At 65.8% G+C, this 16,816-nt stretch overlaps 2 protein-coding genes across 4 annotated transcripts; both read right to left on the bottom strand.

Annotated features, from left to right (window-relative positions):
* Positions 1 to 205: 205 nt before the first annotated feature.
* VIL1 (villin 1) lies at positions 206 to 8,184 on the bottom strand. 3 transcript variants are annotated; one of them, XM_074828856.1, is made up of 20 exons: positions 8,001 to 8,184; positions 5,796 to 5,900; positions 5,486 to 5,560; positions 5,159 to 5,355; positions 4,773 to 4,881; positions 4,351 to 4,461; positions 4,052 to 4,254; positions 3,477 to 3,555; positions 3,291 to 3,389; positions 3,041 to 3,194; positions 2,834 to 2,934; positions 2,561 to 2,698; positions 2,267 to 2,425; positions 2,000 to 2,179; positions 1,739 to 1,884; positions 1,473 to 1,617; positions 1,000 to 1,188; positions 777 to 845; positions 466 to 603; positions 206 to 384 (listed from the first exon to the last, which is right to left on the bottom strand). In XM_074828856.1, the coding sequence occupies exons 2-20, from the start codon at positions 5,868 to 5,870 to the stop codon at positions 271 to 273; spliced, it is 2,481 nt and encodes an 826-aa protein (XP_074684957.1). In that variant the 5' UTR covers positions 5,871 to 5,900; positions 8,001 to 8,184; the 3' UTR covers positions 206 to 270. The 3 variants fall into 3 exon arrangements, with proteins under 3 accessions (XP_074684957.1, XP_074684956.1, XP_074684958.1); XM_074828855.1 differs by having other exon boundaries at positions 5,796 to 5,897; positions 8,001 to 8,080; XM_074828857.1 differs by lacking the exons at positions 4,773 to 4,881; positions 5,486 to 5,560; positions 5,796 to 5,900; positions 8,001 to 8,184 and having other exon boundaries at positions 5,159 to 5,244.
* A 305-nt stretch (positions 8,185 to 8,489) lies between these two features.
* CTDSP1 (CTD small phosphatase 1) lies at positions 8,490 to 14,077 on the bottom strand. Its single transcript, XM_074828858.1, has 7 exons — positions 13,937 to 14,077; positions 12,439 to 12,581; positions 12,134 to 12,235; positions 11,880 to 11,936; positions 11,276 to 11,368; positions 10,817 to 11,002; positions 8,490 to 10,718 (listed from the first exon to the last, which is right to left on the bottom strand). The coding sequence occupies exons 1-7, from the start codon at positions 14,001 to 14,003 to the stop codon at positions 10,590 to 10,592; spliced, it is 777 nt and encodes a 258-aa protein (XP_074684959.1). The 5' UTR covers positions 14,004 to 14,077; the 3' UTR covers positions 8,490 to 10,589.
* Between the last annotated feature and the right edge of the window lie 2,739 nt (positions 14,078 to 16,816).

Below are 16,816 nucleotides of genomic sequence, written 5' to 3'. Positions count from 1 at the left end.
CTCCCCAGGGGTGCCCAGGGGGTGGGCAGCTTCTGCATCACCCCTGAGCACAGTGGGGGTGAAGGACGAGGAGGAGAAGGAGCTGAGGGTCCTTGCTGCCTCAGTGCCCAGGCAAGACCTGTATTCCCCTGCACACCATCTCTTTGCCAAATAAGCCCCACGCCTGGGCTGAGCCCCGGGGTTGGGGGGAAGACACAGCCCCACTCTCCAAATATATTTTATTTAATAAAAATAATGAGCTGGGGGTGTCACTGGGCACAGGCTTCTGCTCTAGAAGAGTCCTTTGTCCTTCTTGAGTTTCTGTTGTTTCCACAACGGCAGGTTGCCGAAGGTGGAGCGGCTCATGCCAAAGACAGCCTGGAAGTCCTGGTCGGAGAGGTGGTACTGGGGGAGGAGAGAGGAGGCTGAGCTAAAGCTGGGAGGCTTCCCCCAGTCCTCCCCAGCAGCTCCCCAGCCTCATCTCACCTCCTTCCTGGTGGGGTCCACACCCTGCGGCAGGTCCTCAGCCGAGGTATTCACCAGCACGTTCAGGGGGAAGGTCTCCAGTTTGTCGGGGAGGAGGGTGGTGGTGGTGGTGAAGACCTCTTGCTTGGCTGTGAGCGCCTGGATGGGGGGAAAGGGTCACATGGGGGCTGTCCCAGGGGCGGAGGCACCAGGCTGGCTCCAGGTGTCCCCGCACCAGAGGATGTGTCCTTGCAGCTCCTTGTGCCACCTGCCAAGGGGACAGAGGGGCTTTCTGTGCCCACCCTGGCTGCCCCCTGCCCTGTGCCACTTACTGAGGTGAGCTGCCTGAGGCTCTTCTCATCCCCCAGCTCAGCTCTCAGCGCCTCATAGGATTTCTTATCCTGGGAAGGGGACAAAAGCACTCAGCCCCTCGGCACAGGCAGGGATCAGGCAAACCCCTGCCTGCACCCTGGAGATGCTGGCTGGGGCCAGATCCACATCTGGTCCCATCTGCGCAGGGCCCCCCTGGTCTTTCCAGCCCCCTCCATGACTCACGGCCCAGTTGAGAGGGTCCCAGGCCAGGAACCAGCCGGTGAAGGTAGGGGGCTCGTGGCCCTGCTTCACCACGATGATGGGGGTGTCAAGGTCACGCCCGCTGGGGTGGCTCCGCAGATACTCCTGTGCCATCACTGCCGCCGCCTCCTTCTCCGATTCATTGGCGCCTTTCCCAATCCAGAAGAAAACCTGCAACAAGGTCACCATTTGCACCACTGGGGGGAGACAGGGACCTTTGGGGCTGTGCCCAACCCATGGCTGGGGGAACACAGGATCTGTCCATGGGGAAGGGCACCAGGAGTCCATCCTCAGCCATCCCTGGAGCAAGGGAGCTGGAAAAAAACAGCATAGGACCAGGGATGTTTCCAGCCTCCCATTCCACCACCTCTGGCTGTTACAGGTCCTCCACCCATCCCAGGGACATCAACTTGTGGGATCAAATGTGTCCCCCTGCCCTGTGCCCCCCAGCTCACCTGGTCCCAGGTGTCCAGCAGGTAAATGTCATCCTCCTCCAGGTCATCCTGGGTGAAGTCTACAATCTCCGTGGCCAAGAAGGTGCCTGTCTTGTTGGAGCACTCAAAGAGTCGGGGGGACACAGAGGGGTTCTCCTCCTGCAACCTGGTGGGGAGCAACATGGCAGTGGTGTTGGGAATAGGCTTCACCTTGCTTGGGGACTGGTGGCCCATCTTACCCCTGAGGATAGGTAGGGACAAGGGACCCCTGGGCACAGGGCTGGTACCTCTTGCTGTTGGCATACTGGGACTTGCCCCCCAGAGCCAGCCAGAACTCAGGTGGCTCCTGTCCCTCTGCGATCACTGGCTTCTCTGTCTTGGAGATGATGTCAGCCACCGTCTTGCCCATCTCACGCTCATCCCCACTGCAGCCCTGCCAAGCAAGCACAGCTGCTCCGTCACCAGCCCCAGCCAAGGAGGAGGAAGAGGAGATGGGGACATCTCTCTTGGGGGCAGCAGCACCCACCCTGGTGCCTGGCAGTACCCACCTTCCCATACCAGAGGTAGCAACAGCTGGGGGTCTTGAGCACGAAGACATCATTGGAGTTGAGGGAGGAGGCACGGACGGGCACCTCGAATGCCTTGGTGTTGTACTCATTGGTGCCGTGCACGTGGAAGAGGCGGGTGGAGGGTGTGGGCTCCTTGCTGCCCTCCCGCGAGGTGCCACCCTGGGGGTACAGGGACAGGAGGTCACCACAGGTGCTGCAGCCTCACCCACCTGCCCGTTCCCCACCCCCTGGCAGCCCCACACTCACCGCATACACCACCATCTTGCCCTTGAAGATGGCCATCAGGTGGGCCGGCTCCTTGCCCATGGTGACGCGGATCTGCACAGGTTCGTTGTTGTACTTCTGGTCCAGGATGACAGTTTGGTAGGCGGAGGCAGCCAGCTCATCCGTGCTGGCTTGGCGGCCCTGGGCACAGCAGAGTGGGGCTTAGCACCCACCACGGCCCCCTTTTTCCTCTTGGGAAGAGGGAACCCTCATGTCTAGGGGCAGAGCACCCCCAGTCCACGGAGATGCCCCTATCCCCCACCCTGGGGGTCTCACCTGCCAGAGGTAGATGATGCGGTTCACCTTGGGCCCCACGAAATAGGTGTAGAGCACCAGGTAGCAGTCCCCGCCATAGAAATGGCCCAGCCACCTCTTCTCCACAGGCACCAGCTCCTGATTCTCCACGCGCCAGACCTGGTGGGATGGGGACATGCCGCTGCCAGGGCTGGTGCATCCCCCTGCCCTGCAGCCCCTGGACCCCACGGCATACCCCAGTACAGCCCAGGGCATGCCCCGAGAGGATCCCACATTCTGCCCCAGCACCCCTACCTCCACCTCCCCAGATCCATCATCCACCATCTTCTGCTGGGCGGCCATCTGGGGCTTGGCATGCAGCGTTGTGGCATCAAACTTCACCTGTTCCACCTTGGCTGCGGGGAAGGGCAGAGGGCTGAGCCACGTTCTGCTGGCCATGGGGTCCCCACAGCTCCCCATCCCAATCCAAGGAGTCGTGCATTGTTGGAAGAGGACACTCACCCACTTTGCCCACGGTGTGGGTCTTGCCCAACCCGGTGGTCTGGTTGGGGACAGTCCATTTTTGGAAAAGCTGCCTGAAGATGGTCGACTCAGACCCATCATTCTCTGTCTCCACGCTGGTGCTGGTTGGGTAGTTCTTAGCTTTGATGAAGCCCTGGGGGGATTTGGAGCCAGAACATGGGCATGGAGTTCCCAGCACCCTGGGGAGCTGCCAGGCTGTCCCATAACCAACCCCTGACCCAGCACCCACCAGTGCCCTGCTCATCGCCTGCTGCTTTTCCTCCTTGTTGGCGTTCTTGCCCTTCCACACAAAGATCTTAAGACCTCCTTGATCAAGGATGTAGCAGTCCTTGAAGTGGAGACAACAGCAGAAATTAGGACTTTGGGCACTCCCAAATGAAATTGGGCACCCCCAAGCATCCCATGGGTGACACACCTCATGCAGGAGCATGTCTTGAGTCAGGGGTCGAATTGCCACCTCCCGTATGACCAGGTTCCCGCTGGCATTGGAGACGCTGGCAGGGGGAAAGAGAGAAGGAGGGGTTAGAAACAGGTCTGGAAAACCCTGTCCCCATCCCCATCTTGGGGTGGCAGAGTTGGGTGGGGGGTGTCTTCTCCCTATCCCCTTCCCCACCCTGATCGTGGCACTGCTGGTACCCAGAGACCCTCTTGCCCTGCCATGGTAGCAACCTGATTTGCAGCTTGCCCTGCCACGCAGCTCACTCATGGCCACAAGGAGGGACAAAGAGATGTCAGATGCGATGAGGCCACACAAGGACATTGCCACTGTATCCAAAGGTCACACTTGCAGGAGCATCTCTCTGTTGTCACCAGGGACTACCCTTGATCCAACAACATCCAAAGGACCTGTCCCCACCCCTGTGGTGGCCTTGACCGCTTTTGGTGACTGTCTATGGGGATGGAAGTTATGGGACATAGCAGAGATGGGTGCTGGGTCCCTCTGGCAACCTGCGAGATGCCCCTGCAGGCGACCCACCCCTGGCAACTCACTGGTAGAGCTTGAGGGAGGACTTGAGTTTCTGGTCCACTTTGTCATCAGGGGTGGCTGCCTTGATGTCCCTCTTCTCACCCAGCACATCTGTGAGGACCTTCATGAGTTCCGGCGAGGCACCCTCATCCTCACCGTCCACTACGCCCACGTTGGCACGGCCCCCGCGCTCCCGGTCCCGGATGTCCTTGGCCAGGGTCATCGCCTGCACCCGGGGGAGAAGGGGTCAGCCTGGATTGGGAGGAGGGTGGCCAGTCACCCCCTTCCTCTGGGGGGGAACCCTGGGACCCCCCAGCTGTACCTTCAGCCTCTCGTTCCGGTTGCTCTCCGGGCCATTCCACTGGATGATGAGCTGGCCCAGGTCCAGCAGGAACACATCTCCCCGGTTGAAGCTTTTCCAGCTCATCTCCACCTGCAAGAAGGATGGGATTGGGGGGGGTGGGTGGGGGTCAAGCAGCAGGATGCCTGCATCCCCCTGGCTCCACAGCCCCCACCCGACCTGGCTCAGTGCTGATGCCTCCAGCCTGTAATTCCTCCTCCATACCCCAAGAGGGGCTTTTTGGGGTGAGGTTGCTCTTGAGGCAAGGCGGCGTGACCCCCCCCACACTCTGTCCCCTGCTTGAGGGCAGCTGTGTCTGGGGGGGGTCTGGCCTGATCCTGACCCCAAACAGTATCTCTGTGTAGAGTTTGGTGGCTGGGAACCCCCCACATCCCATAACTCACTTCTCCTGCCACCACATTCTTCTTGCCCTTCACATGCAGCAGGCGTCGGACGTTGTAGGTGTTTGTCTCCACGTGCTTCATGCCCGAGGCCACCCCACCCTTCTTATAGCTGGGGGGGACAGACATAGTGTCAGCCCTGGACACCCCCTTCGTGCTCCAGCAGGGTCCCCCTCCCACCTTTGTGCGCAGGGAGGTGTTTGGGGACCCCCACCCACACACGTGGGTGATGGATGGAGCAAGACCAGCTCCAGATCATCCTCCTGCCTCCCCCACCCCACCAGGACAGGGCTGTCCCCATCCCCACTGGGGATGTCCTCATGGGGGCAGAGAACCCCTGCCCACCATCACCCACTGTAGGAGCAGGTCCCCAGAGGTGACCGACGTACATGAGTCCCTGCTTGAAGTAGGCACGGAAGGTGTCACTCTCGTGGCCCTGGACCTCACGGTGCTGCACAGCCACTGTGCCCAGGTGGTCATCTATCTGGGTGGTGTAGATGGCGGCCGCCCCCTGCTCGTCTTGGCTCGACTCCTTGCCCAGCCAGTAGTGGATGTTGTAGCTGAAGTTGCTCCCAGTCTTGCGTGTCTGCAGGACACCAGTCCCCACTAGAAAAGACCCTGTGTCCCCAGGCCACCCTGGCCAGGGACACCCCTCCCTCCACCCCGGCCCCCCCCAGAGCAGAGCCCATCTCCCATGAGACCCCAGACCGCCCTACCGACAGCAGGATGTAGCAATCCCCCTCGTAGAAGTTGCCGTAGCTTTTGGTGGGAACTGGCACCATTTCCATGTTCTGCAGAAGGAAGGGAGACATCAGCCCTGGCGGGGACCCCCCCACCCCTGCTCCACACACCCCACTGCCCCCAGCCCCAAAACCTGGACAGGTTTAACCCTGGGTGCCGCACTGAGACCCCCAAACCCAGGCACTGAGAACACAAAGTGGGGATCTTCCCTCCCGCAGCCCCCCAGACAGCCCAGTGATGGGTGCCCGGGTGATGGGGGTGCCCAGGCTGTGCTACCGTCCCCACCTCAATTCGCCATATCTGGAGGCCCGGCGTGGTCTTGTTGAGCGTCCTGCTGACTTTGGTGCTGAGCTCCACCATGGTGACGGGTGCTGCAGGCAAGGGGACCTGCTGGGGCATCGGCAACACCCTCATTAATGGCAGGCACTGTCATTAAGAGCTGGGATGGAGCCAGCCAGCCTTGCCATCTGCTGCCCTGCCCTGTCTGCAGCCAGCCAGGCCATAAACCCCCCGTCCGGAGCTGCACGGGGTAAGAGGACCCCCCCCCGACACCACGGCTGCAGACACACAAGCGGGGCTGCCGTCCCCCTCAGCCTGGCTGGCACCACAGCTAATGGGGGCTGTCACATCTCCATGCCAGGGTCCACGGTGGGCAGGAGCAGGGTCCCCTGAGTGCCCCGGTGCCCTGCCCTGTGCCCAGGCACAGGGCAGGGCCATACAGGGCGTCCCCAGTGCCACAGCCACAGCCGGGTGACACCAGCAGGAACCAGCCCTGCTCAGCCTGGTCCTGACACAGCTTGGCACAGTGTGGCATGGCCACTGCTGGTGGCCTTGCACAGACGCACATGCACACTCACACTCACACTCACACACACACACACACACACACACACGTGTGCAAGCCCACTCAGCCCGCTTCAGCTCCCCCCCACCCCCAACCCCACCACCGGATCCATGCTCCCCAGCGAGAGCACAGCCTGGCCCCCCAGAGATGCCAGGCGTGCCAGGGCTCAGCCGCGGTGCTGCCAAGGTTGCCCACAGCCGTCTCTGCCAGGCTGGCAGTGCTCGCTGGTAAGCAGGCAAGGAGCTCAGGCAGCTGGTGTTGGGCAGAGCCCCCCGTGCGCCCTGGCAGGGGGCTGGCAGGGAGAGCCAGCGGTGCCCAACAGAGAGGTCTCTGCTCCCCCAGCCCCACCAAACCCTGCCTGGTCCCACTGCGCTGCCCTGAAAGCACCCACATCCCGTCCCTCAGATCCAGGGGGTGGCATCCCCCCAGCGCAGCCTTGAGATGGGGCACATATGGGTCCCCAAGCCCCATTGCCAGGCCACCCCGGTGCCAGGAGTGGTGGTGGCTGTGGGATGTGCTGCCCCCCCATGCCCACCCTCTGGTCCCCCCACCCCAGCCCCTCACCTTCCCTGCAGAGCTGGGCACAGGTGAGCGTACCTAGGCAAAGTGCTCAGGTGCCAGCACCCAGACCTTTGTCCCCTCCTGTCCCAGCCTACGTTCACCATATAAGGGCAGGAACAGCCGGGAGTCAAGGTCCCCACGGCCCTCCAAGGCTTCACGGCACCTGAAGAGCCCCGTTACTCATGGGGCGATTGCCCCCCTGGATGCTATTGCAGCACAGGGCAACCCCAGGCACTCTGCCCATGGGCTTGCTGTGCCCAGGGTGGTACCTGCCACCCTTCCTGGGCCTGCTCCCCTCTTGGCCCTTGGCACTGAGCCCATGGTGATGGGACTTTTCATGCCTATCCCCCACTAAAAGATTCCGCAAAGTGATAGCAATGGCTGAACCAGACGAGGGGGACGTCAGCCACAAACACGGAGGTGTCTTGATGCCATGGGGATGGGCTCTGCCACTGCCCTCCACTCCCCAGCCCCCAAAACCCCCAAACCCTCCCAGCCATGGAGCACTAAGCCCTATCCCCTGTCCCGTACCCCCAAACCCCAGCCCCAAGGGGTGGTACATGATGATGCCCTTGGTGTTGACAGAGAGGAGAAGGGACTGGAGTCCTGCCCAGTGGGTCCCAGCCCTGAAGGGGGTTTTGGGGGATGACCAGGGGTACATAAAGCTGGGAGGGGAAAGGTTCGCAGCATCAGGCAAGCCCTCAGGCTCCGTCTTTCTCTTATCTCTTCCCAAGCCCTGAAGGATTGCCGCAGCCTTATCTCGGCCACCCTGCTGAGCCAGCAGCCCTGGCCATGAGCGCTGTGGGCATCCCACACCCCAGCCATCACCCTGGCACCAGTCCTAGGCTGCTGTGATCCCCAAATCCTGCCTACACCCCACCCCAAGGACCCCCAAGTGATGGCAATAGGCTGAACCAGGCCAGGGGGGTGTCAGCCACAAACAAGTTGGTGCCCTGATGCCACAGGGATGGGCTCTGCTGTTGCCCATCCACTCCCCTGGCCCCCAAAACCCCCAAGACCTCCCAACCATGCCACCCAGTTCCCACTCCCTGCACCCACACCAGTGTCCCCCACGGGACCCTTACCTGGATGCAGAGCCCCCAGCGGGGTTGTGGGGCTGAGTTTTGGGTGGGGTGTGACACCCGGGTGGCCGCTCTCTGCTCGGTGGCTGCGTCCCAGGGCTGAATCCGCTGGTGTGGCACAGGGGTGAGGGACCCCACGCCAGCCCCAGAGGGCTTGCCCCCTCCCTGGGCCCCCCAGCTAGACACGCTGGGCCACTAATGAACTCAGTAATTAGTGCAGTTATCAGGGAGGACAGAGACTTCGTTAATGAGGAGAGGCACAGGGCCAATGAGGGCACGGGGAGGGGGGCAGCTAAGAGACTAAGAGACACCCCACCCCCCCCCAGCACCCCACTGTCTGCATGTTGGCAGCAGGCTGCCCGGGGGAGGGGGTCACAAGTCTCCCCAGTGACCCCCCCCAGTCTACCCAGGGAGGGTCTGACACCCCATTTGGAGGAAAGTGAGGAAGGGCATACTTGTGACCAGCCCACCCCTCCCCAAGCCCCAAAGCTGGGGGGCACAGCCCACATGGTAAATTCAGTATCCCCCTTGTTAAGGGGCAGGATACCCATCCCCGTGGCATCAGGGTGTTTTTTTCTGGCAGAAGGGGTTAGGAGGGGGGCTGCCCTGGAGCATGACGGTGTCACCTTAGCACCAGGCAAGGGGTAACCCTCCAACCCTGCAGCCTGAGGGTGCTCCCCCAGCACTGACCTGCAGCATCCCCCCTTCTCAGGGGGATTTAGGGGATCCCAGGGACTCTCTGCCCCCCCCCACTAGCGACACACATGTGGCACATACCCATGTCCACACACACTCGCACACACACAGGACTCCTCTTTCCATGATGGTTTGACAGCTTTAATCACATGAAGGCACTTGGATCTGGTCCCCCAGCCCTCCCCAGCCCCCCCCCAATGCTGCCACCAGCCCCCCCGGACCCCCCAAGGGTGCCCAGCATGGGGGCTGTGCTCCTCAGGTGCTGCAGCACCCATGGGTGCTTGCTGGGCAGCGGGCTGCGCTGGTGCCGTTTGACTTGTCTAATATAAAGTGCTGAGTTCAACCCTCCTGGAGGGGCAGGATCAGGCCCGGGGCAGGCAGGGGTCCAGGGGGGTGGGTGTGCCACAGCATCCCCCATCCCACCCCCCTGCCATGAGGCACGGGGTGGAGGCAGGGGTGCAGGCAGGCCTGGGGGCACCCTTGCCTCCCCCTGGCACCCAGCGTTGGGAGAAGGGCAGTGCCAGCAGGAGCTGGCCGGACAGCACCGGAGAGCTAAAAAACCCTGCATCCCTCCCACCCCCCCCACCCCCAATACTGCCGCCTCCTTCCCTGGCACAGCGGTAAAAAGGCACCCATGATTTTTTGGGAAACCGTTGCTTTTCCCCCTAAAAAGTTATGAGACGTTGTCCATATTGCGACATTAAAAAAGGCCTGGCTGAGCTCAGCCCCCCGCCCCAAACACTCCCTGAGAGCCCCCAGCCCCTCAAGGCTGGGGGACACCCTGGCACAAGCCCAACCCCATGGGGGTCAGGGTAACCCCAGGCTGAAGGGAGGGGGGACCCTGCAGTGCCCCCCACCCCTGCCCCAGCTGGGGGGGGCACACTAAGGCTGGTATGGGGGGATCCCTCCCCCCTAAGAGTCGCAGCCTTTGGTGAAGCTGCAGATGGATGGAGAGGGGATGCATGCCCCCCCACACCGCAATGGAGGGGACCCCCCTATTGGTGACTGGAGTGGCTCCCACTGACACAGTGTAACTGGAGAGGGGGGAGGCCACCAGACCCCCCTCCCATGGGAAGAAACTGAGGTTGGAGGAGGTGAATTAAGAACCCCCCCAGGCACACCCCTTGCACGGTTGGGGGGTTCACAGAGACACGGTGTCCCAAGGCACATGGGGGGCATTTGTGGTCAGAGGCTCAGCCCTGAGGCTGGGCTGCCCCCCAAAACACACCCCCTTGGTGGGGGGCAGCAGAAGGCACAAGGCGGGGTAGGGATGTGGCCCCCCCCAAAGGTGATCAGCCGCACCAAGGGCAGAGTTAAGGGTACGGTGGTGGCCCCATGCACCAAGGCCAATAAGACCTCCCCCCCCCCATTTTTTGGGGGTGGTAAGGGGTTAACCCTTCTTGGGGTCCCCTGCAGATAGGGGCTGAGGACCGCCAGCCCCCCCAGCAGGCAGAGCCTGACTGGGGGGGGTCCAGTCCCCCCCCCAAAGGCAGTGGAAAGCAGCAGCTGCTGACCCCTCCTCCCCCCTTGGGAGGACACAGAGGGATAAAGGACCTGAGAACCGTTTTGGGGAGGGGGGATGCAGGTTGCAGGGGGGGAGGGTGGGGGGAATGGGACAGTGGGGCAGGATGGGAACCCCCCAACAGGTCCCCAGCACAGCAAGGCAGCGGGTCACCCACGGCCCCCCCCTTATCCACAGGAAGGGGGACACCCAGCTTCCCGGCAGGGGCACCCACATCTCCCACCACCAGCAGGCAGGGAGGGCTCCCGCACCCACCGGGGCTGGGAAGGATGATAGGGGGGACACACTGGGAACCCCCCCCCAGAATAAGGCACCGGGCTGCCACGGCATTGCCCCCCCCCGCCGGCAGCACCCGGTGGGGTGGGGTGGGGCCACTAGCTGTTAGTCCGCTGCTTCTTGAGCACTGCGTACACGTCCTCCACCTTGCTGAGCCTCTCGAAGAAGGGCAGCAGGTCCAGCAGCTCCGTGTCCGCCATGTTATCGAACCAGGAGGCCACCGGCACCTATGGGCAGCGCAGTGGGCAGCGGCTGAGTGGGGGGCCCCACCACCTCCCCTCCGTATCCCAGGCCCACCCCCCAGCCTCACCCCGGGGGTACGTACGGCGTTATCGGGGTGGAAGATGTAGGATGCGGGCGAGTTGTCCACGATGATGATGCGGCGCAGGTCGCGGCCCAGGCGGCTCAGGTCCTTCACGTAGTTGCCGCGGTGGAAGACGCAGGATTCCCGGAAAAGCCGTGCCCGGAAAGCCCCCCATTTATCCAGCAGGTCGGCTACGGGGTCCGCGTACTGTGGGCAAGGGAGGAAGGTCACTGGGGCACACCACAGTGACAGTGGCACCCAGCTCTCCACCGGCACCAGCTCGCCCGGTGCCTCAGTTTCCCTGGCCAGCACCTGGAAGGGGCAGGCAGCAGCGCTGCCCCACGCTGGCACTGCCTGCAGGTAGGCAGGGGACAAGGGGCCAGCAATGCCCATGGGGTGGGCAGGCAAAGGGAGTCGTGCCACCGCAGGGGGGTAGCTGGGAAGGGGAGGGCAATGGTGGGGGGCGGCAGGGGCACTCACCTTGGCCAGGCTGGCGGTGAAGAGCACACACTCGAAGAGCTCGCCCATGCGCTGCAGGAACTCGTCCACATGCGGCCGCTTCAGCACGTACACCTGCGGGCACGGGGCCGAGGGCAGCGCGCCACGGGCACCGGCTGCCCGGCCCCCACCCAGCACCCCCGCGCCCACCCCGGGGGACTCCCGTGTCCCCAAGCCCAGCCAGCGGCTCCCTGCTGGGGGGCTGCCTGTGCCCCATGCCACAGGGGCTGCCCCGCGTGGGCTGGGGGCTGCCACGGCCCCGCTGGCACGTCCTGGGCGAAGCATCCGGCCGGCTCCAGAGCCAAGTAACCGAGAACAGGCTGACTGCCCAGACCACAGCCTATCCTGGATTACTTGAACCCGGGGCCGGCCACTGCAGGAGGGCACTGCACCGGGAACCCCCTTTCCTCCCCAACCCGCTGGCAACAGGGGCACACACCCCTGCCCCTCAAAGGGCCAGCCCTAGCACCCCAACATCCCTGACTGTCCCTCGGTGCAGAGTTCTGGGACAGCTCCCGGTCCCCAGGGAGGGGGCAGAGGGGGCTGTGCCCCCCACCCAGCGGCTGCCCCCTGCCCCCACCGTTACCTGGTGCATGATGCCATCGATTTCCACGGGAATGATGAAGTCGGCGTTGTTCACCGGCTGGGGAGGGCACAGAAGGGTCAGCGCCGGGCAGGCACCCCCTGCCCAAACGCTGCCTGCCCTGTGCCCACCAGGCATCCCCCTGTCCCCTCGCAGGGACACCCCACCCGACCCAGCAGGGCTGCCTGGGTGCTGGGCATCACTTGGGGGGGTGGGTGTGGGGCAGGAGGAGTGGGGTGGGCCGGGGTGTCCCCCACCTTGAAGGAGCTGTGCACCAGCGTCTCGTCCAGGTCGATGACCACGCACAGCTTGCTGGCGTCCTGCGGCTTGATCTCAGGCAGGAGGTGTTTGACGGCAGCCTGCGGCGGGGGGGTGGGGGGCACAGGCAAGCACGGGGGTCAGCAGGGTGGTGAGGGGCACCCCCTCCCCTCCTGCCCATCCAAAGGAGGGGGATGGGCTGGGGGGAGCCCATTTAGACCCCCCATCCTGGCACAGGGGAAGTGCTGAGGATGGGCAGCGCTGACCCCCCTCTAACGGCAGGCTGGGGGTGCTGGGGGGGTACCTTGGGCAGGGCCCCGTTCTCCTCCACCAGCAGCGGGGCGCTGGTGGTGCCGGCACAGGGCTCCCCCTCATCACGGCACAGGCAGCAGAAGAGGGACTGGAGGATGCTGCGGCTCCGCGGCTTCTTGGCAGGGGCCTGGGTACCTGGGGGGGGGGCAGGAAGGGGGGTAAGAGGACAGCGGCATCCCCGGGGGAGCCCCCCAGTCCCGGCACGGTGAGGGGAGGGGGGAGTGAACCGGGTTCGGGGTGTTGATGCCGGACACGGGAGGTGCCCCCCGCAGCCCCCCGAGCCTTTATCAGCCCCCGGCAGCCATCCGGCCGCCCTTCCTGCCCTGCCAGGCGGCGGCGCCGGGGCAGCGCCGCGGCCACCAGAGTTGGGAGACCCCCGTGGGCCCCCCCGCCACGGCTGGAGACCCTACAGTAACAGCGCGGCTCTGCCCCCCGGGGCAGCCGTGGCCGCTGCGGCAGCGCCCGGGGCGGTGGCGGACCCGCGGCCCGTCCCCGCCGTCCCTGCCCGGGGGGCGCGGGCCCACGCGGGCGGGCGGCTCTGGGGGCGGGGCCTCGCCGGAGGGAGGCGGGGCTTACAGCTCCTCTTTTCCCCGCCCCCAGTCAGCCCCTTCTCTCATTGGCCGACTCGAGCGTACCGGAGAAGAGACACCAATCAGGGCAAAGTTCCCGCCCCTGGGCGCCGTTCCCGCAGCCCCCATTGGCGGATCAAGGGGAAACTGAGGCAGAGGGGCAGCTCCTGCCCGCCCGGGGCCCCGCGGCGCCTCCAGCCCCTTCCCCAGCGGCCCGGCGGGACGGGTCCTGCCCCGGGGCCGGCAGCCGCAGCTCCCCTGTTGTGCCCCCAGCAGCCCCGGCAGCCCCGCGGCAGGAAGCCGGTGGGGCTGGAGCTCCCCACCGGGGATGGGGCCCGTTCCCACGCTTGCCCTCACCCGCGGCCCCGCAGCTCCCCAGCCCGGCGGCAGCGGGACGGGCAGCGCTGCCCGGCAAACCCCTGCGCGGGGCGGGGGGCGCGGGGCTGTGCCCGGGGCTGCAGCGGGGTGCCCGGCGCTCGGCCCCCTCCCTGCCCCAGTGTCGGCGCTGCCTGCACTGACACACACACAAACACGCTCCCCCTCCCGCCGCCCGAGGAAACAGCGCAGATAGGCTGGGCCCCAGCAGCGCCCCGAGCACCTCAGGGTCACCGGCGGCATTCGGGGGGACGGGAGGGGACGGAGCACGGCCCCCCGCGCCCAGGACGGTGCAGACAGCCCCGCTCCCTCTGAGCCCCGCCGCCCCCCGTGCCCCAAGCGCATCCCCCTCCAACCCTAGGGCAGCGGAACGCACGGGGCGGGGGGGAGGGGGGGGCTGAGACCTCCCGCAGCTCATCACACCCTCCGGGACCAGCCGCCCGCAGGCTCCCAGCCGCCCCCGATGCCGGAGACTCCGGGGACCCCCCCTCCACGCACCGGGGGCGGGGGTGGGGGGGCAGGGATCCCCCCCCCTCCCCGCGTTACCTTTCTCCTGCAGCGGGGCGCTCCCCTCCTCCCTGCTAACCTGGGCGATGATGGACTGGTGCTCCATGGGCGCCGGGGGGGGGGGTGGGAGGGGGCGGCCCCCCCCGGCGCGGCCCCCGGGGGGGAGGGGGGGGGGAGGCGGGGCGGGGGCCGGCGGCGGCGCGGGGCGGCGGGCGCGGGAGCGGCGCCGCGGAGGAAACTTTGTTACAACATGGAGTTTCCTCCGCCCGGGCTGGGGCTGCAAACATGGAACCCGGGCGCGGTTTCAAGGAACCCCTTAAAAGGGCAACGGCGGGGGGGGGGGGCCCCCTTCCTCCTCCTCCACCTCCTCCTCCTCCTCCCACCCCCGACTCCCCCTCCCGGCACCCTCCCCGCGAGGGAGGAGCGGGGGTCCCCGCCGGGCCGCGACCGTGACTTGGGCTGCAAGGGGCGGTGGTGTCTTGGTGGGGGCGCCTGCGACGCAGGTCTGGCTGGGAAGGACCCCCCCAGACCCCGCGCGATGGTGGTTGTACGGAGGTCCCCCGCCACCCCTCCCCGTCGGGCTCCCCCCGGCTCAGGGATCAGCTCTGCTGTCACCCCCCAAGGTGTCAACGCCGGGGGGAGGAGAGAAGGACACCCCCCCCCCCCGCAGCCACCCTCGGCGCATGAAGCCCCCCCCAGCCACCCATGCTGGATGTCCCCTGGAGCAGCGACCCCTGGACCCGGTGGCTCCAGGCTGAGGGGGTCCCCATCAGCCCCCGGGGACACGTTCCCCATTGCCAGAGCAGGACAGTGTATGGGGAAACAGGTGCTGGGGGGCTGCACCCATAACCGCTTGCTTTTTTCTTTCCCTCTCTCCCCTGTAATTCCCAAACTATTTGAGGAATTACATACTATCAATACATGTGCTTTCCTCCGCAATTCCTCCCCTCATGCCTTCTGGGGGGGTGAGCGGGGTTGTTTCCAGGCTCTCTCCAAAAAGCAGCTTTTACCGGGAGACAGAGGATGCCGCAATCCCTTCAGGGGAAACTCGTGCCCCCCCCCAAGCCCCCCATGGCATTCCCCAGCTCCAGCCCCTTGCCCCCCAGCAAGCCCGGCCAGGCCCTGCCAGGGCAGCCTCGCCCCCGGTGCCCCCGGCAGTGCCCAGCCCCGGGGGGTCTCCAGCCGGTCCCGGTTACCCCCTTCCCTGCCATCTCGGTGACAGGAGATGCTGCGTCCTCTGTCAGCGCTGCCCCGGGGGCAGGGAGCAGCTTGGAAATTCTCCATCTGAGCTTCTTTGGGGTCTTTCCACCTCGCCCAGCCGCGATTTGGGTACTTCAGGGGCTGAGATCGTCCTTTCTGCCCCGGGGCGGCGGGGGACACAAGGGGCACCGGCGAGGCAGCGATGCCCGCGGTGGCCACCGCTCTGCCCTTTGGGCAATGGGGTCCGCGGCACCAGAGGTGCCCCCCGCTGGGGAATCAGGATGCTGCGGGGCCGACGGGAACCAAACAGCCTGTGGGAACGGTGGCAGAGCAAAAGCCGGCTCCTGCCTGCGGCTCCCTTGCTCCCGGCTCCGCACCGGGCATCCCGGCACCCCGAGTCCCCGGGGGAGCCGTGGCAGGGACCGGGCTGGGCTGGGACCCGGGACACGGCGTCCTGCCCTTCCTCCGCCTGCTCTGGCGGTGGCCATGCCCGTGCCTCGGTTTCCCTGTGCAGCGCTGGGCTGGGAGGCAGCTGGCTCCCCTGGCCCGGCAGGAGGAAGAGGAAGGAAGAGGCTGTGCTTCCTCCGCTCTCTATTTTGGGCTGACCTGTGCTGCTCCTCTAGCCCAGGTGGAGCGGGGCAGGACGCCTGCCTCGTCCCCGGCGGGCTGGACTCGGCTGCCCGGGGATGCTGCTCACCGCGGGGACATCAGCGGAGCCACACACTGTCCCCTCCGGGACCCCTGTCTCTCTGGCCGAATCCTCCTCTTCCGTCCCTGATGAGCCATGCGCAGGCGGCAGCCCCAGCCCAGCCAGGCCCTGCTTGTCCTCTAATTAATGTAATTAGGAAAGTCTCTGGGCCAGACGCCTGCAGCGGCAGTTGAAGCATCATTTCCAGCTTTGCTGCCTGCTCAGGTCGGGCAGCTGGGGAGCTCAGGGGACATCGTCCCTGTCCGGGGGCTGGGGGACAAGTTGGGGACACATGGGGCTTGTGGGGACAGGGGCCTCATCCTGCACCCCCGGGACAGGCCAGGAGCAGGCAGAGCCCCGCTGGATGTGTGGGCTGTGGGGTGCAGACATAGGCTGGAAAGGCACCAGGGTCCTGCCAGCTGGGCCCCGGGGGACCCCTCCGTGCCACCCCACTGTCCTCGGCTGGGGTCCCTGACACTGTCCCCTGTTCCCCCAGCTAACCATGGCTCTGGGAGCTCTGCCCCCCCAAGTGCTGCCCCACGGCCGGGGCCTGGACACCTCCTGCTAAGAGCTAGGCCCAAGCGGGCGCCCCCAGGCTGGGGGTGCCCCTGGAATGGGGGTGCCCTGGGCTGGGGGTGCCAGCCAGAGAAGGGTCATGCGGGCTGGCACAGCCCTGGGACGTGCTGCCCCTCGGACGAACCATGGGGCCAGTCCCTGCACCCCGCAGAGCCCAGCCCCGCCCAGCCCCGCGCCCGCTGGGGACGACCCCGAGGCCCCCCAGTCCTGCAGCCCCGGGCAGGGGCACCCCCGGCTGTGGGTGCCTCTCGGAAGCACCGTGGTGGGAGGGTGGTCCCTGCTCCTCCTCCCCAGGGCCGGTGGCAGCCGGTGACTGGGGCCGGCTGCGCCCCTTACGGGGGGGGGGGGGAAACAGGGGACACCCCGCCTGTCGGTGGGCCCCACCACTTTGGCTCCTCCTTCAAGCAGCCCGAGGCCGGGCCAACGCGGAGGCGGGGGGGAGGCACCGCCCCAGC

Source organism: Strix aluco, chromosome 6 (assembly GCF_031877795.1).
Source record: "Strix aluco isolate bStrAlu1 chromosome 6, bStrAlu1.hap1, whole genome shotgun sequence".
Taxonomy (NCBI): Eukaryota; Metazoa; Chordata; class Aves; order Strigiformes; family Strigidae; genus Strix; species Strix aluco.
Note: the sequence above shows the minus strand (reverse complement) of the source record. Positions and strands in the feature narration are given on the sequence as shown.